Source organism: Kwoniella dejecticola, chromosome 1 (genome assembly GCF_000512565.2).
Source record: "Kwoniella dejecticola CBS 10117 chromosome 1, complete sequence".
In the NCBI taxonomy this organism is placed as follows: domain Eukaryota; kingdom Fungi; phylum Basidiomycota; class Tremellomycetes; order Tremellales; family Cryptococcaceae; genus Kwoniella; species Kwoniella dejecticola.
The window spans coordinates 1,291,250-1,310,766 of NC_089301.1; the positions used below are offsets into that span (position 1 = coordinate 1,291,250).

Here is a 19,517-nt window from a genome sequence, read left to right on the forward strand (position 1 = left end):
ATGAATCGTTCATATGCTATGTTCATGTAAATTACATTATATCGTCGTGACTTCTAGCTTTAATCTTCTTCCATATTCGAGTTCGCGTCAGTCCCCAATAAACCAGCTACCAACTCTTTCAATCGTCTGACCAGCATGTCGTGATATGCGCCATTTCCTTTCGACGTCGATGTCGAAGTGGCCAGCCTTCGCAGCTCGAGATTCTAGTATGCATAAGTTATTTCAGTATGTGAGCTGAGATAAGGAGAATCTGGCTGTACTCACGATTTCCATATCGTCCAGCCTTATCAGCGTACCTTTCAAACTTGCGGACACCCTCTCCAACATCCGTATGGTACCGGCACCTGATCTCGAAGCTTCCATCTGAGCCTGAGAACTGATGAATGATCCCAGTGATGCAGATAGGTTATTCGGTCGAACGGGCTCTATGTGTCCTCGTGCGTCATTGGCATAGAACAACAAGTGTCGCCATATGAGAAGTAAGAGTGATTCGATCATATCTGAGAAAGGTATATATAAGCTTCACGGTGATTTTAACGGAGATGAATTGGGAAAACCCACTGAACATCGTTTGACTTTTGATCACGAATGCAGCTTTGATCGCATCTTCGGACAAGGACTCGTCGCCCAACATGTCAGGAGTCCTCAATTGCTACCGCAGTCAAGCACCATGTCAACATCCTGCTGCAGGCCGGCAAAGTATACAGGACTGCTCGACTCACCTGCACATCTTCATCTTCCAGCTCGCCACCATCTTGTATTCTGTCCAGAATGGTCTCGTACTGATTCGACACCTCTTGAACGTTTTCGGCGAGATCGGACAGGAAGTTAATAGCCATTTGCAATGAGGGCGCCGAGGCTGCATCAGCGAACGATTATCAGTTGCAAATCCTTCTTTGCTTCATATCGTGCCAATAGCTCTCATGCATGACTCACCAATATACTTTGATGTAGCACCATTGCTTCTTTGCGCACCAGTGACCAACACAGGATAGCCTTGACCACCCTTCAGACCAGTCGTAGCAGCCGTTAAGTAGCTCAAGAAAACTTGATTGAGAAGCAGTATCTCGCCCTCTAACGGGCTTTCCACCTCTTCCACCCAGGAATCTCTATCAAGATACCTCGCCGCAGTGGCTAAGGTAGCCAGGTGGAAAGCGCCGAATCCGGTTGGAGAATGTAAATCTTCGGCAGGAACTTTGTGGATTACCATATGAAAGATAGATACTATCAACCGAGTTTCTTGGATGTTGGCGGATGTGATGTTCTGCTGAGTATCTCGCAGAAGGCCTAGGATCGTTTCGCGGTGAGCATTCAAGAAGCTCAGTGCCTATATGTACCCATCAGCAAGCTGGGCCTCTCGTATCTCAAGAAGCAGGGAACGGCGCTTACATGTCCTGCTCCTGATCTAGCGGAACGATGCAAGCTCGATAGTACCCTCGTCAAGAGCTGTAGGGAGCAGACGAGCACTCGGTGTTGCCTTGCGACTATTTCAGTAGCAGCGGTCTCGTCTGATATTTCGACTTTAGCGTTTGTGAGGATGCCATGGACACAAACGTTCAATCACTCACCGATGACCTCTTCACCAATTTGCGTGTTTATAAAACCGCAAGTTGCAAAAACTTCGAATAATCCGGCATCTAATAATTCTTCTGCACCCTTTCGAGTGGAAGCTAGAGCCATGAGGAAGGCAATTTTCGCTTCGAATACCCAATACGCATGGAGGTTTTCTGGACAGCACGCATGCTCAGCAAGGTCAATCGAATCCACAAGCGCAGCCCAAACAAGAATATGACTTACCATGTTCAGGCGACAAGCATTCCTGTAAAGACATTTCTCTCTCCTTGATACTCCTAACGAAAAGCGGCAGGTAGCCGTTGGAAATGAGCGGCGACAGAATGTGCCTGTCTCTTTCGTTCGGGCAGATCGATATGATCCCGTTCATTAGGGCGAAACACTCAGTCTTCCATACTTCCCTATCGTCCATCGCATCGCGACACAAGATGGGTAAAAGTCGTTCTTTTCTCGCTGCGAAGACTGCCAGAGTCGCTTTCTGCAGTGTCGATGTCGATAATCCAATCAGAGACTCGTTTGAGATGACTGATCTATCGTCTGGTATATTGGATGAGGGGTTATTGACTAGCTGGAGATATTGAGTGATGGATGCGTAAAGATTGCCTCGAGCCGTCTCCGTTGATCCTGGCTTCACGGCTGCATCGATGATCCTGGTCAAAGTCGCGGAAAGTCGATCGATGGGCAGATTGACGCCCTCAAACTCGACGAGTATGTTGATCAGGGTAGTCATAGTGACAAGTATGGATTCGCACAATAGGTCAAGCACCCCTGGGGCAAGATCACCTTCTAATCTGAGCAGAATGGCATCGATCAGGTCGAAAAGCACTATTTCCTGTTGTTCTTCGGCAACATTCTTGAAAAGCATTGCCAGAGATACTTGCAGCATTTCGTTCCAGGCGGTGAGGAAATTGCCTTTAGCGATAGAGATGTCTGTTTCTCTGTTCGTGCTAGCCAGTCGCTTGACAATGTATTCTGCTTCGGCTGCCATAGACTTGGCAGAACCCCCAGTGACGGCTCCTTGCCTCTCTAACTGTCGCCTGAAAGCTTTCAGACTACCGGTCAATCCTTCTAAATCCCACCAATCCGCGTCAACTCGCTTGTACTGGTCGAAGTCGAAAGATCCGTAAAATTCAAGATTTCTGTTCTCATCTTTGTTGTCTTCGATCCATTGCACATCTATAGCGGACAGTGCATCGATGATCAGCGCTGGATTCTGTGCCACAAGTTCGTCATCTTCCAGGTCTTCCTCTTCGGTCACTCCTCGGAAAAGGGTCTGAGCGATATGATTTGCGGAAGCGCCATGACCATCGTAGGTGAACGTTTCTAGCGCAGCTGCAGAAAGTATCCATCTTTGGTAATCAAGGTAAGCGATCAAGGTTTCGGAAGTTGTGGGTATCTCTTCGTCAAAGGACTTGACCAAGCCGGAGGGTTGCGGATTTTCAGGACATATCCGGGGGAAGGAGGCGAGTTGTCGAGCAGAAAACCCAGTCACAGACATAGTATATGACAAGGTAGATTTGCCAGTGAGAGGATGAGAAAAGAGCTGGTAGATCAATTCTGCACTTTTGGCAGCTAGCAGGGGATGAACTTCGATTATGGTCTCGCCTACAGCTCCACCCAGTTCCGCATTCTCGCACAATTGACGGAGGATAACATGCAAACATGACTCCCCATCCTGCAGCGCGAAATCCCGATGGCGGAAATCGTAGCCGAGAAGGAAGTGTGCGAGATTGGGGCTTGTGACGTCGCCAGTCGTCCCTTCTACAAGCATATCAAGGATGTTTGATCGTATGATGAAAGGTAACGAGTTGAGCGTTTTGATGTCTCCTCGCAATGCTGTATCTTCGAGCGCGGCGATGTCTTCCACATCCGAGTCTTCCGCTTCCAATCTCCTGCAGAAACCTTGAGCTATGCGTATGGAATCGTCTGAGGCATCGATGATTCCTGCAAGCCTATTGACCGACGATGTGTATTCTCCCCTGAACACGTCGCTACGGCTGAATACCGGTGATTGGGCGAGGGCGGCAATGATTTTGACACTGATATAAGAAATAGCCGAATCATCATCTCCCACAGAGAGGGCAATGGCGTTGATGTTGCTGAGATGAGCCAGAAGGTGATTGTCGAGGCTCTGCAACCCGTATGGTCGTCTGAAAGGATTGGTAGGATTTCGAGTGGGGTCCGCAAGGGTCAGAAGCAGTACGTCAACGAATACGAGCTGAATATCATGTACACGGTGATATATTCGGAGCATTCGGAGTAGAACATCGTTCACAATGCTGGGTCGCGGAGAAGGGGTGGCAGATGCGTTGTCCAATACAGAAGCGAAGACAGCAAAAACATTTGCGTCGCTAAGGAGTCGTAGCAAGACGATGAATCCAGGTTCTTCTGCAAGCGTTGAAGCGATTTGACCGATTGCTCGACTGTTGGCTTGGTTCAGAAGTTCCCCCATATTGAAGGACAGAAGAGCTTTTTCGAAAAAGGCTGACAAAGAATCGATGACTTCCCATCTTTCGCTATCTCGAGCATATCTTCGGATCTTCAAGGACAGAAGGATACCATCCAAGGTATAGAAGGTCCCTCGGCGCAGCGTATTGGAAAGGCGACTTCGGGAAGGCGTAGACGAGTCAGAGATGCTCGGATCGGGCAGCAGAGCCGTCAAAAAGTCGACGTATGCTCGGCTGAGGGGATAAGAGCTGGCATCTTGCTCTGAATATTCCATTTTGACAAGCCAGCCAACAGGTGGCGGTATCTTAGCGGCATCAAGCTGTCGGGTGTCGAGACCTGGATCGCGGAAGGTGATCTTCTCGTAGAATTCTACAGCCTTCGTGAGCACATCATCATCGATCGGATCGCCAGTACGTCGGCAGAAGGCCGTGACAGCTCCGAGCACCGTAGCCTTCAGCTCGAGAGGGAGGTTTTCGCAATTGAGGAAGTCGAATAGCGTCTGGATGGGATGGGGTTTCGCTTGGAGCAGCGCGCCTCTCGCTGCAGGGGACCACTTGACCACGGTAGTCAACACTTTTGTCCATCCATCACATATTTGGGCTTCGTCGTGAGGCATAGGGTCAAGGGACGTGTTTCGTGTAGTCTTTATGGGCTCGAATATGTGGGGCATGATGTCAATGTAATGCTGATAGAATTTGAATAGCGCTGTCCAAGGCAGACGAGTATCTTTCATCTTCTCGTATGATTTCGATGAGCATGACGGACCTGTCGAGATAGCAGCAAGCATGTCCCAGAAGGCTGGGCCAGGGAAGCCCCCGCGGGTGTCTAATACGGTAGCTAAAAAAGTTGAGTTGTCCCACAGATCTTCTGCACTGTCCGGTGGTAAAGACTTGTATATGATAGCCATAAGTGACAGGAAAGCTTGATAGTTTGTTGGAGGAGGGGTAGATTGCGGTCGTCGGACAGCGGAGTCCTCTTCCTTGTTGCGCAAAGTTCGTAGGAATTGCTTGCGTCCGGCGAGGAGATCGACTAGATCTCTCAATTGCTCAAACAGGAAATTATCGTTGCTCGGGTCTGAAGAGATTGCAACCTTTACCAGCGCATCCAAGTTGGCTTCTTTGACATCGTCAGGCTCTTCTAATCCTCTTTCTCGACGGATGGTCAGCACTAGGTCATGGGTGAATTGGAATGATTCGCCATTGACAGCTTCGAAGAGGAACTGTTCCATCTGATGCGCGTCGATTCCCGTCTGGACCACACTGGGATCATGTCGCAGGCAGGAGAGGTAGAAGAGTGACCAGGCGATTTTGATTGTTTCTCGCAGTTTAGACAACGACCATTGATCTTGTATCTGCGCAATCATTGGTCAGATTGGTGCGAAGATGGTAAGGGGTAAACAGACTTACTGTCAAACTCGAAACAATTTTGAGGAATTTGATGTCGTGACACCAGTCTTCGGCGACCTAAAATATCGTCAGCACTGTGAGAGGTTCAGCTTTGAGATCCATTGACTCACATCATACCGCGGATCAGATGCATCCATGACCTCTAAAGGCTTCCAAGCCGCAAATAGCGCACTGCGATTGAGCGACTATGAGCTTCATGATATTGCATTGAATGACCCGACTCACCTGACTACCACAGCAGTCAAGCCATCCGCCCTGTCGCACTTCTTCAACCACTTAACTATCCTCACAACCTGTCCTCTACCCAAATGACCACCCTCCGAAATGACTGAGAGAATACTGCTCATTTTGTTCTGTTCAGCTCTGAGAGCTTCCACTCTGAACCGTAGCAAGTCATAATTCGCTCCTCCAGTAGCTCCGCTCCTCAGTAGACCGTCAATTTTGCTTTGTATACTGTCCAATTGGACCATTATCTGATCTACTAATGCGCCTTCTCCTTTACCTTGACCTAGGGAAACTCTTGTGTTCAATAATCCCAACACCCAATCTTTGAGCTGCTCGAACGCTCCGCCTATCTCGGCGTCTGGTGAGAGTATAGTGCGTAGTAATTCTCGGAGGAAGTCTAGCATGTCGGTCTCCCATCGATGTAACAGATAAACAGCTACTTCCGGTGGTGATCGGGAGGGATATTGAAAGCGTTGTTCTTCAGCTTGTAAGGCCAGAACAGCCGACAGCAGTTGAGAGAGGGATAAGGCATTTGAGATGGTATTGGTGGTATTGAGAATATCTCCGGTGATATGTATCGAGGTCCCTGAAGGTAATTGCAATGGGTCTGATCCTAGTCGTCAGTGTTCATCCCATAATCGGATTGACAAAACTTACTTTTCTCGATGTACTGTTTATCGGCGTCATTCGGCCCAGGCAGCTGCGTCAGGTTGAGCAGCCATGGCTGGGCCTCTTCTAGCTTCCCGTACAGCTTCCTCAAGGTCGACGTTGTCGGCTGTGTGACCACTCGACCCAGAAGATGTTGGAGGTCGCTGAAAAGGGAGGAATCCCATTCTGCCAGAGGAGCAGACATGGTGTAGGCGGGAAGAAGGAATTGAGGGGAAAAGGCAGTGTCTCTTTCCGGACGCTCTCGACTAAGAGATGGAAAGGGTTGGTAGATGCTAGGATGAGAGCGCCTAGTGGGACATCTGGATTGTGTTGGCAAGTTGATCAAATTGATGAGGAGGACCAAGTCATTGGAAATCAACGTGAAAGAAGCTTGCTTCGGTTGTGGTTGATTTTGAGCGCGATGACGGGAGCAAATCATGATCCTAATTGATATAGGATTTAATCGTAATTCAACATCTTGTCAAATTAGAAAATAGCATGCCGATATGATTACATCATGCGTGTTTCATTGCAGATGTTCACTTGAAATGTGCTCTATTGACGTGTAAGAGCTATTCTATACCACACTCAGCCTTCATACACAGTGACCTGACAAGGACGAGAACGACCATGTCAATATGACCTCTCGCCCCCTTCCGATTGACTTCACGGCGCCGGAGGCTTCTTCGTCGTCTTCCAGCTCGACAAATTGGAGGAAAGTCAGACATGCCGTCAAAGTCTCCTCCGCAATCAAGGAGACCAACAAGGCCGACACCTTGGCAGTCAGTAGCACCGGTACAAGTGCCAGTGCAGCTTTCGCAAGGTCCTTAGTCCTTTTCACAGGTGAGCAACACCAACCTTCCTCCTAGCCTTGTCCATCATTAAGCCGGTAACAGCTGATGCCTAATTCTGTTGTAGGGTTCCTGTTTCGAAGGCCCAGTAAGCTGTTCAGGCCAAGTCGAGGTGAGCCAAACCCTTCGTAGACCTCAAAGTCACGACTACAACCGAGGCTGACAAGAATATCTATCCTCAGTGGATACTTGGGCAGGTCTACGTCAATTGGCAATATCATCCGACCAAACTCTATCTGCATCGTTCATTCGGGATCTCCTACGCCGCAAAACAGGTTTGATAGCAATTACACTGACGATCTTACCTCCTCTGATCGTAAACACGACTATGGGCTTTCTGCTATTTACAAGTCATTCATTCTTCTCCCTGTCACTTGCGAAGATTGCATTCTTTCAAAAGCCTAAACATGCCGACGGCGAGCTGGACGAATTACACGATATTGCAAGATACCATGCACCCTTGACTCTGAGCGGTGCGAGAAAAGACACTTCTGCGAGAGGTCTCTCAGACGAGGAGGAGATCAGCTTGGATACTCTATTGAGGGGACCAAGTATCATACCCAACCATCCGACTTTATTGTCGGCCATAGCAGGAGCCGGTGCTGGTTTGTTGCAAGGCGCAGCGTTCACCCCGGTCGAGAATGTTGTGAGGTGGGTAAAGGACGTTTTTCTTTTCTGTTCCTTTTGCCTCCCCAGGTCCCCAGCAACTGAGAAATATGCGCTGATACCAAGATAATTGGGATCAGATTTCTGCATCAATCGACAACCTCTTTAACGTCGATGGCAGCCAAATTCCTGCACCTGCCGATACGTAATGTCCCGCAAGCTTTTGGTGCCTCCCAGCCGGCAACACCTGTGCAAGCCATCAAGAACCTTTTCGCGAGTGAGACATGGCGGAAGACTAATAGCTGGTGGACTGGCTGGCGGTGGGCAGTCGCTAGGGATGCGTAAGTACAGTGTCCAAAATCTATGTCCCATCAGAGCCAAGCCGTACTGCTAGCTGAGCTAACCTCAATCACAACATGTAGTCTCAGCTATAGCTGCTTCTTCACTGCTTTCGACATCACCCGTCGCGTAGGTCTTCGAGTCAAAGCTCTTTTCGGCGGATCACTTCAACCAGGATGGCACAACGTCCTTGTCCTCGACTTTCCCTCCTCTTCCTCTTCCGAAGATTCATTCTCCAAGACTGAAACGGACCAGCCTGTGCCTGTCCCAACGAAAGCGAGAGTCGCCCAAGCCGCAACAATCGTCACTGGCGGCGTGATGGCTTCGATCCTAGCTGAATTCGTCGGGCGTCCTTTCAGAGCGTGTCAGCGGATCATGTACCTCGATACCAAAGCTCAAGCAGAGGCTGCAGCGCGGTACAAAGGTGGCTTCGAACCTATCCTCGTAGGTGGAAAGGGGGTTGGCGGAAAATGGGAGCCGATAATCAAGACATTCCGCGAAAGGGGTTTCAAGCCTTTTTTACAGCCTGATAAACCGCCTGTATTGTCGACTAAGCCCATTGAACCGTTAGTCCATAGACAGAATAGGTTAGTGAGGATGTCGAAAAGGGTTGGATGGAGATTGGCGGCTGTTGGTCCGTGGGGTTTCGGATTCTTAGTTTGGGCTTGGGTCGGAGGGGAAATATAAATATAATTGCCATTTAGACTAGATTGTTAGATTTATACGTCACATACCACTCAATATCATATCACGCATACCTCGATACCCATTATATGCATTCTGGACTGCTTGTCCTGTCTTGTCTTGTCTTGTCCTGCCAGACTCTGATTGAGACTCAGACTATATGAAATCCAATTCTCCTGATCCTTGTTGTATGCTCTCAGCCTCTTTAGCCTTCTCTCCCCATTCTCTAGGCACACCACATTTCTCCAACACATACATCAGTCCACCCTTGTCCTCTGTAGCGCTTATGAGAATTTCTTGCTCTTCCTGGGATTTGACCAGCATCATCCCGGCGTAACCTAAAGAGTTCAGCTCGAGCGGTTGATGAGGTTCTGGAAGGGGGAAAGAAGGTGCAGATCGAGGGACGAGGTGCAAATGGTCCCTGTACTTCTTCGTTAGTGCCTCATTCAAGTGAAACAGACAACTATTCTCCTTTTGTATTTGTACAAGGTCGACTTGACTTACAGGGTAATCAGGAGGTTCCATCCTCCATCTTTATTTCCTCCTCCATTCCTCAGAGCATCGAAAGCAAGGTCGAACATCTTCATCAATGCCGGCGCCAAAATATCAATCAATTGCTCATTGGACTTTTCTGTGGGCGGGTACGGCACCGATGTGTGCGCTGGAAGGGGATGGACGATGTGTAGGTATGGTACTGAAGGGAGTATTATCGCTTGATCTGTCAAGTGGGGTCCTTCATCAGCGTTTTGTCCAAGACGTATCGATTTTGGCTGAAAGTGAAAGCAAGTGCCAAGGCACGTTGCTGTTCATATAACTGACCAGGTCTAGAGAATTGCACCCCTTGACACCAATCTTCCACCGGAGCATTCCCTCCAGGTACTTCGACAAATTGCAGATGTCTCCATTTCTGACTGGCCCCTGCGCCTTCCCCGCCATTGTAAAAGCCCAATAACTTTCGAGGTTTAGTGGGATGTCGTAGAGCCGCTAGCAGTATGTGATATGCAAGAGCGACTTGCGGTGGAGTTGGAGGGAGAGATTGTGGTTGATATGTCGGTGGACAGAGTAAGATATGTTCAGGCAAGAGGGAGTACTTTAGTGTATCCTAAATTAGCGATTCTAAAGCCTGTATCGTTTTGATGGACGTCGAGAATGGTAGGATGTACATACTTTGTTCAGCTGAACAAACGTCAACATGTCAGCAATCGATCAATGTTGTCCGTATCTGACATTTAGAGCGATTCTACTCACCAGTATACTCATACCTTCCTCTCCTTCCAATCCCTCCACACAACCAACATACAGCTCTTCCACATACGGCGGCTTGAAAGGTTCTTCCGTGTTCTGCTTATCTACATTCTCACCACCATCCGTTCTCGGTCTTTTTCGATCAGGCGAGCCTGAGCTTGATTTTGATTCTGATGACGTGCCGTTCTCCCGCTGAACAGCAGCTAAGGCATCGGACTTGGCTTTCTGTTTATCCTGTAAAGCTGGGCATAATCGCAGATTGAACTATGTTCGTGAAACGTCAGGAAGACTGAGATCAGCTTCGTTACAACTGAAACAAAGATCAGGACCGAAGCAAAGAGATCCTCTTTGTATGAATTGACTCACTCTTCTGCCTTGCGAGTACACGTCTCTAGCTTCACTGGGGAAGAAATACAGCTGACCACTCTTTCTGGCTTCTTCGAATTTAGCCGGTAATGCGCTCAACAGGTCTGTGGGGGATGAGGGATTATTCGGATAGGCCATTCTGCGCGAAACGATCTTCTGGGTATGTATGAGTCTTTGGTATCGTGTAAGGTTGCTGATGATCCCCAATGAGGCTTTACGCATGTCCTTGTTCCGTGGTCTTCAAGCTGTATCAGGAGGATGAAGAGATGACTGAATCGATGAAACTGACTTTTGGGTGAAATGTGGAGGGGATCGTGTTGTGTGTGTTAAGTTACGAATAAACTCTAATCGTGGTAAATTCCAGGCGCTTGTGGCTCCCTAGACCCGAAGGTGTTCAAGGGCGTTTCAAAGTTAGAATAGTCCGAGATTGAATTACCTGAAACGCATCCAACGGATCGTCTTGACAACCGAGCGACCACGCACAGCTTCCAAACGGTCGCTTTGATGCGCTTTCAACGTGAAGGCACGTCGGCTTGGTGATAGAGTCGCATTTCTCCGTCATCGTGATGTGTCTATCCCAAGGATGGGAAAGTACGAATGAACGGAACTCCCAACATACCCTATATAAGGGGGCTGGGTCGATGACTTGGCCTGTCAAGCATCATACAGTGCAGGCGTTGAGCGTCCATCTCCATTTCCATCTGATCTTTCGTCTTGGTAGTTCTTGTTTCGTTTGACTTTCTTTTCAATTTCGGATCGTTCGATATACCGATCTTTTCCAGCAAAAAGCCGTTGAACGGCGAAAGCCACACTTTACTTTCTTTCAGCATCAGCTTCTTAAGCTGAAATTCTGACGATGTCTTCACCACTACGACCACCCTTTCGGAATCGGTCCCAGACTCAATCGCACTTGAGCTACAAACCCATACCTGAGTTCAGCCCTAATACCTCCACTGGGTGGAGAGGCGGCGAGGTGCAGCAAAAATGGTTCTTGCTTGTGCAGTACGGCGAGGAGTTCTTAGTGGATGGCGAACCCAGAAGCGAGTGCGACGAAGATGAATCAGGCGGAAGTTTGCTTGTGATCTTGCAGCATACAGTGAGCTGGACGGCATGCAATATCACACCCTAAGGATTGTAGCATCAAGCTGAGATTTGGTCTTTTTTTGCTTGATAGGCACACCAACAGATCATCCATTTACTCTCTCAGCTTCATCTACCCTCACCTTTAGGTCTTTCTGTACACCTGATCCTACCAGACGCAAAATGTAACCCGAGATTGACGGACACGATCTGGCCCACGTTCTTTTCGTCATATTTCCTGACACCTCAATTATCTCAACCTCATCAAGCAAGCGCGGGTCTGCCTATAGCTGCCACTGTAGTCCTCAAGATCGATAAGCGGAAGGCAAGATGGTATGATGGCTGGAAGCGAGATTCACATGACGGGTTAATCAGTAAATGGGTCAATCTCACAAAGACCGCTTTTTCATCCGAATTTGTCGAGCGATCCTCGAATTCGATCGATGAATTGCCTCTGAAATCTTCGAGAGTATTATCTATCGATATGTCACATCCGTTCACCGACTCACCTTACGATAACTCTATGGACTCCATCATCGCTGAGCGAGATCACGCTTCCATCCATGCCGATGGAAGCGATCTCAGATATCGACAGCGTGACAACTCGGCGGACGACGAGCAATCTAATGCCCTCGGATCCAAAATCCAATCCGAAATGTCACCTGCATCCCACTTGGAAGTCTCCGAAGAAGTGGCCACAATCACTCTCCCACCTCTATCCGCTTTCTCCACTCCCAACCAGGTCGAAGACACCTCGAGAAGCTCTACACCACTGTCATTCCACTCGATACCTTATTCGCCGCTGTGCACTCTGCCGGATCCAGGTGCTCTAGCTACTCAGCCCTTCCTGAAAGAGCTCTATCAAAACATCTCCATCACTCGAGGCCGATCCGACTCTGATCTAGCCGGACGAAGGGGCCAGGAAAGCCTGACGATCGATACACAGAGAGAGGTTCGTCCTCCGTGGGCCGATTTGGGGTCAACAATGTGGTCTGCAGGTACGAGCTGGGGTCCGCCAACTACTCCTGAAGGATGGGATCTGTCGCCTACTTCCAGAAAACAGTTATTCTTAGAAAAAGCAGAAGACAGGTCCCAGTACGCCGAGCCTGTTCCTCCATTAGAGCAGATTGTGCCAGTCGATGTTTCTGCGCCAATCGATTTTTCCCGTTCCCCGATCAGACTCAGCGCTGGATCTTCCCTTCGTAACGCCTCGTCAGGAGTCGACTCGCCCTTGGAAGAGGTCTTGAGGGACTTCAACACAAACGGTAGCCCTGGAGATAAGCCCGATCACAGTCACGGCCAGTGGACGTTTCTACCGAAAGGTCCGGTAACTCCCACACCATGGGAATTCGGGTGGCCATTCCGTCCAATCATCGCTATACATCCTCAATCTCATCCGGCTTCTATCACCACACACAACTCAGCGTCAGCTCCGTCAGAAACCTCTGCTTCTCCTGAATTTGGTGTTTCCACCGACGAGACTGCACGGTCGCACAATCGAGAGATTCGTAGATCCAGCTTATCATTCAGCGAGATCAGCCAGGAGATCCAGTTTTTCGACACTCAGTCTCAGGTGATCCAATATCAGCTCGAACAATCGTTTTCTCCGGCTCCAGGTACGACTCAATACAAACTCCAACACTTCCAAGATGGTCCGACACGAGACAACATCTTAGGTTCAATTTCGGCCGATTCTAACGATACACTGTTCTCAGACACCTGCAATATCCATTTCGAGTTCGATCAACCGCCGCACTCCCCCGAATCCCCTGCAGGGTCGACCTCTTCGCCAGTCGAACAGATCGTGCTGACTTCACTGTCCTCGCCATATGAAGAACCTAATTCCGTCTTCCTTCAACCGCACATCCCGCAATACGAGCCCGAATCACCGTTCGGCCTCGATATACCTGTATCCCCATACGATGAGGACACGCCAGAGGAACGCCGGTATACTGAAGCGGAGATTGATACTGCGCTGCATATGGGTGGCTCGATGTTGACTCGCGCTTCAAACGTTCCTAGCGGACCATGTCAACTCGACGTGATTGAAGAGATGTCTGATTCGGAAGTTTCCTCACCAGTGACAGAAGACGTGATGGCGACTCTTCCTTCGCCTGCCGTAAGCCTGACGCTGGAACACCCGCCGCTGCAAATTAACCCTCGACTCTTTCAGCACGATCAGACCCAACATTGCAGTCCAGAGAGTCCAATGCATCACAGCGAGGACAACATGTCTCCGATTTGGCATTCGGCGCACGATCATGACTACACCGTAGGAGGTTTACGAACGGAAAGAAGGATTGTACCGGCCTTGCCAGACCCTCACATCAGGCTCAGCATATTCACTTTCGATAGCGACTTACCTATACCTTCTCCTCGCAATGCTTTACACGCTCAACAAGTCGAACGACCATCTCCTCCACCTTTCGAGCGATACTCGCATGCTGAGGCGGATATCAGTCTGCCCTTCTTCACACCTGCCGAAAGACTGAATCACCCGACTGACCGCAGGAATCAAGATAAAGATGAGCTCGAAGGCGGGAGCAGATTTCGATCAAGCATCATGGGACGGATGGGCAATATTAAACCCCTGTTCCGATCCAAATCCCAAGTTGACCCATCCTCACGATCCCGTGCGACCAAGCTCACTCATCAGAGAACGCCATCTTACCCTTCAGAGCTAGCTCACGAGGCAAACGCAAGCATGCTCTCGTTCAAATCGGATACCGAGAGTGTCCAGACGGTCACTTCGTCCACATCGAAAACACCCAGAAGACCGATGAAGAGATTAAGTCGAGCGTTGTCGGGTTTTGGGGGAAGCCCAAGGGGAGGGCCGGTAAATCCTCTGTCAATTATGAAACGAGGTGAGTCATATATCGTCCTTGTCCTCGTCCACGTCGTCGTTACCAAATCGATCCGGGTATTTCACAAGAAGGATCGAGGTGCTAATTCTGGTTCGTGCCGATCAGCGAATTCGACAGATTTGAACTCGTCAGGTAATTCCGATTATCCCAACTTGATGATTTGTAAGTCGATATCACCGTATTGAATTACCGTAGAGATACTGCACTGTGTTGACCTTTACTTTGAACCTCTTCAGATCCGCCTCGTATACCCCCAGTAGACATACCGATCTACAGTGGCATCTATCCAAATTTGGTTATATATCCGTCGTCGACCAAACAAGACGATCAGATGCACAAGCAGGTCGACAGGGACAGTTCGAGGTCGATCGAGCCTATCAAAATCGGATTGACGGCATACCGCTACCCCGATATCAGCCTATATCCTCCCACTATGACCCGCAACTTGGCTCGTCAAGCTCATGAAATTCGGACGATTCCTATCTTGGATCATGCCATCTTTTACCCCAATATCGTACTCTACGCTCCATTGGCGACCGGCTCTACAACGGTCAAGGTTCTACTCCGCCCAACCGTCTACCCCGATATAATCATATATCCTGCTTCGACCAAGTATTCATATTCAAGAGAGACGACTCGTATCGAGCCAATCAAGATCCTGCTTCACCCAATCATGTATCCCGACCTGTCCATCTATCCGTCCATCAGCAACATTTCAACCTCAGGGCAGACTATCCCCGTGGAAAGTATAAAAATACTGCCTCACCCGATTTTCTATCCTAATTTACTCATCTACCCACCTCAGAAAAACTTGCGTCTGTCACAGGCACAAGCTCAAGCTCCAGTACGGGCGATCCGGGTATTACTCTGTCCGACAAATTACCCAGCCATGTCGATTTACCCAAGGGTAATTCCCATAATATTGAGAAAATTCGTTTATCCCAATATCGTGATCTATCCATGCTGCGATAAAGGGGTACAAAAAATCAAAGAGGAGATCAGTGAGTTATCTAAATTTCCCCTCACAAGTTGGCCATCGTCGGTGAGCTGATCAACGCATCGATTAATTAGTCAATGAGAAAAGCCATAAAGATACCCAATTCCCAAGTACGCCAACTACGCATACGCATACGCCTACGCAGGATCCTAAAGAATTGTTGATCAAAGCTAGAAGGTCGTACTCCAATCTAAGAGCTTCATTAGGTCCGTTCGCTTTGCCTTCTGCAGGCTACGATGGCTGATACATAATTTTTGTTTAGATCTTGGGACCCGTATTCCACCTCTGGACAAGATTAGCTACCACCATCATCGAGGCGCGTCAAGTATCAGTACGATCTCGTCAGTGATGACCACTGGACTAGTCACGCCGGTCGAAGAATTGCCCCCTATACGTCCAAGAGTGACGCCCAGCTTTCTGAAAACATCGGATCTTTCGCTGGGTATGAGCGAAGTCGAAGTCGAGAATTTGATGCCGATGTCGATACCGACGTATTTCCCAAACACGACAACAACCAATTCGCCCGAAGAGATGACCAGCGTCAACACGGCGCGAAGTTCCAGTTCTAGCGCTGAATCCTCTGATGCCAAGTTGGAAGGTAGAAAACAGAGGAGTAATACTTTAGTGTCAGAAAGGTTGTTAGCGTTCTCGGAAAGACAAAGTGAGTCGAGTCAGCCCCGGCCGGACTTAGAGCGATAGCGTGTTCATGCTGAGACTGATGCTAATTCTGATATTGTTCTGATAGATCTGGTACCCCCTCCACCAGTCCCATACGTCCGAAGTTCGAGGAGCAACACCATTAACAGCTCGAACGTGATTTCACCACCGCCTCCTTCTTTTGCCTCAGCGTCTCCTCGTTCGCCAGAAGCCAAGGATGACGGAAGAAGGGTCGGTCGGTTGTCGAGAGACTTGATGAAGAATTGGCTTTGATCGCTCGAGGTGTTGTGTGTACGAGTATGTTCGTCGCCAGAATTATGTGTTTTGACTGTAATTTTAGATGAGATGATACAGTACAATGCATATGGATGCTGGAGATCAAGCCCGGAATGAAATGAAGAAGTTAATCTGACGAAGCGCAACCTTTGCAGCCTGTAATTCAAAGCAAGGTCAGCTTTCTCCCCTTCATGCCACCTCGCATCGTATATCTCTACGAGGAGAGCGTCTACACGCAAAGTGAAGGTGTGAAGCAGACAGAAGAAATCTAAAATAGAATGCTGTCTTATAGAGAACACTCACCACAATGAGGACATTCCACGACGGTACCCTTCTTCAACTGCGCCTTCGGCACACGACATATACACGTCGATCCTTGGAAATTCATGTCTTTGGTTTGTATACACCGCACGCAGCATAACTTCTCGTATCCTTGTCTGCGATTCCAAAGTGATGAGTCAGCTTGTTGTGAACTACTCAGTCTCAAAGATAGCTGATCATTTTACTCACTTCTTCCACTTCGCTATCAAACTAGAATTATCAAATGCAAACGAATCAGCTTCCAATTATACTTTCAATATGAAAATGGGACCTCGTATGAGGCGTCTTACTCACTTCGCATCTGCATACCCTTGCTTCAATAACCAATCATACAGCTCCCTCGATATCAATTCTCGCTTGTAGTACAAATCGTATATATACCGCGACCGAGCATGTGCTATACGCATTACCGGCCTGAGCGATATACTGTCAGTATTGTCTGCATGGCCCATTGCAGATCCGACACCGCCTGCTGTGTTGAAGAGATCTGACTCACCACACAGACTCCACTTTCCTCTTTCCTTCATGCGAATCATTCTCTGCATCCCTCATCTTCTTCTCGTAATCTTCTAAAACATCCCTGCGCACACCAAGAAATATGAGCTTATTGCCCCGAAAAGAAGCAAATTCCTGCTCACTGTATGTCCTCGTATCCCTCAGGAGGGGGTTTTGTCCTCTGCGTCCTTATTTTCGGCATCCTCTCGACTCGTGATCGATCTGTAGTGTGATATGTAAGACGATAATGGCTGTGATGATTGTTATGTTAAGCATGCGAGTAATGGTCAACTTACCGAACGTCTCGAAGGTGATCACTAAACAGGATAAAATTATTAAACACCCGAAAAATAAATGATGACATGGTGGGTTGATGGTGTGTTTGCCACCTTACGTAAATGTTACGTATGATTTGTTTTTGTTTCTAGGTTGGAGGAGGAGACAGAATTACCAAAAGAGCCATCAAACTACTTGCTATAGACGACTTGGTCCTCCCTATCCTTCACCTGCGATTCAGCTACATTGATACCATTTGGACTAATGACACCAGCATAGTCCATCGCCTACCAATAACATACTCTGGTCGACATGGGCAAGTGGAGTGCAAGGGAGTACGATGCTGTGTTGGCGGACAAAATCACCAAGCTGTTGTAAGTTCCTTTCCTTGTCCTTCAAACCTCGTTCCAATGGCTGGGGGTCATTACGGTCATCGTCCGCCCTTTTCATCGTAGCATGATGCTGGCCGGGACTGACTAGCTGTTGCTCTCACTTATCTTGATTTGCCCTCACATCGCCATTGTCGCCATTCGCAACCCCCTCCTTTCCCTTCTCATCCTCCCATCATTCCTCCGTTCCGCCTCATGTCACCGCATCAACAGCGAGCATGCTGTCGAAAACATCGAAAAGCGAGGTATAATCATACCCGATAAACGTTTCCGCCCATTCATCAAGCAACTGGATGCGGATAATACAGACACGCAGCGTGCGTTTGAGCGATTCATACTAGTGCGTATTCCATCCTTCTTCCGTGCTTGGTCGCCGCTGATTGGTTTCAAACCCCAGAACCAATGGTCATTGAGAACGTATGATCTACCTTCAGCTTCTACATCGATGGGTCCTTCCGGATTGCCTGTTCCTGCGACGAGGGACCGGCACACCATGTTTGACAGAACACACAACTTCGACACCCCGGAAATACGAGCACTGAATCGAGTTCGAGCTCCCTCACTACAAGATAGAGTCAGTCTGAGACGAGAAAGCAGGGTGCTTCCGCGACGTCGACAATCAATCATCGACTTTGGACTCCCCGATTTAGTTTCGAGTACTGATACTTCGCCTCGTCCCGCTTCGCTCAGCGGAGCAAGAGGTTTCAATTCCCGGCCCCGTGAAAGTGGAGATATGGCAGACTTCCGAATCAACAGAGATGGCTCGATAGAGCCTGTCAGTCCACCGAGCGCAGCAAGTAGAGCATGGCTAGAAGATTTCAACCGATCCCACAATAATAACCAAACTGATTCATATCAAGCCCGTCGACGAAGAATGAACCCAACAGCTCGTGATGCTCAAGCCCCATCTTTCATATACGATTCAGACGCTACCTCGGTCCCCGATGAGCTCGATACCCTCCTCGATAGACAGAACGATGATGGAATCGTAAATGGAAGTGGGAGTGGAAGCGGAGTCATTGGTAGACGAAGAGTAAGACCGTGGGACAGTGCATCAGACCTTGACGAGGAAATACGGAATACCGGTGAACAGATGAGAAGGATACGAAGAAGACGCGAATACGTGGATCGTGCGATGGCTCAAGATGCTGCAGATGGATTCATACCTGGCCCAGCTGAACGTAGCTCGCCAAGACAGCAGAATAATTATTCGGCGGAAAGTGATCCGCTGGGGCAGAGATTCTCGCTTCCTCCCCTGTCTTCGGATATGCTAAACAGCATGGCCGGTCGCCACGCAGGAGAAATTAGAGATGGAAGGCGAGATGGCGTAGTATTCGATGATCCTGCTTTTGACGATATCCTGGCTGGCCTCGCTTCGCCTGCTCCCGAAGGCGATCCATCGACTATGATCAGAGATAGTGTTGGAGATGGGGATGGACAAGCCGGTGATCAAAACAATCAAGGTTCAGCAGGGGAGGCGGTCGTGGTAAGGACAAATGGGAATGAGACGGTGAATGGAGACGCGACTGAAGGAAGAGAGGACGATGCAGAGACGATTGTATTCGACGATCTCAACCTTGAGGTCTTTGTTCATTCACCATAAGTTGTTGGTGTTGTGCGTTATAGGCACCTGGTAATTCCGAGCTCATGCGAGTATACCAGCTACCAGATCAGCTGTACTGTACTGTACTATATCAAATACAAGCCCGATTGTATTATTCCCAGCAAATTCATTACCCATCATGTTGATATTCCCCATTGTTGTGTCGTTG

The 19,517-nt window shown here is 48.7% G+C and overlaps 6 protein-coding genes across 6 annotated transcripts; 3 read left to right on the forward strand and 3 right to left on the reverse strand.

Moving 5' to 3' along the window:
* Positions 1-59: 59 nt before the first annotated feature.
* On the reverse strand, positions 60-6,504 carry I303_100494 (uncharacterized protein; the record flags this gene model as incomplete). Its single annotated transcript, XM_065968131.1, has 12 exons — positions 60-203; positions 265-500; positions 562-652; positions 723-859; positions 937-1,327; positions 1,390-1,508; positions 1,569-1,727; positions 1,798-5,371; positions 5,427-5,483; positions 5,537-5,597; positions 5,652-6,264; positions 6,309-6,504. The coding sequence occupies 12 exons, from the start codon at positions 6,502-6,504 to the stop codon at positions 60-62; spliced, it is 5,778 nt and encodes a 1,925-aa protein (XP_065824203.1).
* Positions 6,505-6,937: 433 nt separating this feature from the next.
* On the forward strand, positions 6,938-8,782 carry I303_100495 (uncharacterized protein; the record flags this gene model as incomplete). The annotated part of the gene is made up of 5 exons (XM_018403866.1): positions 6,938-7,142; positions 7,218-7,262; positions 7,333-7,801; positions 7,897-8,097; positions 8,179-8,782. The coding sequence occupies 5 exons, from the start codon at positions 6,938-6,940 to the stop codon at positions 8,780-8,782; spliced, it is 1,524 nt and encodes a 507-aa protein (XP_018266520.1).
* A 153-nt stretch (positions 8,783-8,935) lies between these two features.
* I303_100496 (uncharacterized protein) lies at positions 8,936-10,528 on the reverse strand (the record flags this gene model as incomplete). The annotated part of the gene is made up of 5 exons (XM_018403867.1): positions 8,936-9,200; positions 9,284-9,497; positions 9,599-9,881; positions 10,028-10,288; positions 10,391-10,528. 5 exons carry the CDS (start codon positions 10,526-10,528, stop codon positions 8,936-8,938), a joined length of 1,161 nt encoding a protein of 386 aa, XP_018266521.1.
* A 718-nt stretch (positions 10,529-11,246) lies between these two features.
* Positions 11,247-16,261, forward strand: I303_100497 (uncharacterized protein; the record flags this gene model as incomplete). The annotated part of the gene is made up of 7 exons (XM_018403868.1): positions 11,247-11,486; positions 11,565-14,334; positions 14,440-14,496; positions 14,571-15,335; positions 15,406-15,537; positions 15,594-15,992; positions 16,077-16,261. 7 exons carry the CDS (start codon positions 11,247-11,249, stop codon positions 16,259-16,261), a joined length of 4,548 nt encoding a protein of 1,515 aa, XP_018266522.1.
* A 130-nt stretch (positions 16,262-16,391) lies between these two features.
* Positions 16,392-17,282, reverse strand: I303_100498 (uncharacterized protein; the record flags this gene model as incomplete). The annotated part of the gene is made up of 6 exons (XM_018403869.1): positions 16,392-16,420; positions 16,568-16,701; positions 16,775-16,795; positions 16,880-16,999; positions 17,082-17,165; positions 17,224-17,282. 6 exons carry the CDS (start codon positions 17,280-17,282, stop codon positions 16,392-16,394), a joined length of 447 nt encoding a protein of 148 aa, XP_018266523.1.
* Positions 17,283-17,668: 386 nt separating this feature from the next.
* I303_100499 (uncharacterized protein) lies at positions 17,669-19,348 on the forward strand (the record flags this gene model as incomplete). Its single annotated transcript, XM_018403870.1, has 3 exons — positions 17,669-17,730; positions 17,959-18,085; positions 18,143-19,348. 3 exons carry the CDS (start codon positions 17,669-17,671, stop codon positions 19,346-19,348), a joined length of 1,395 nt encoding a protein of 464 aa, XP_018266524.1.
* Positions 19,349-19,517: the final 169 nt, after the last annotated feature.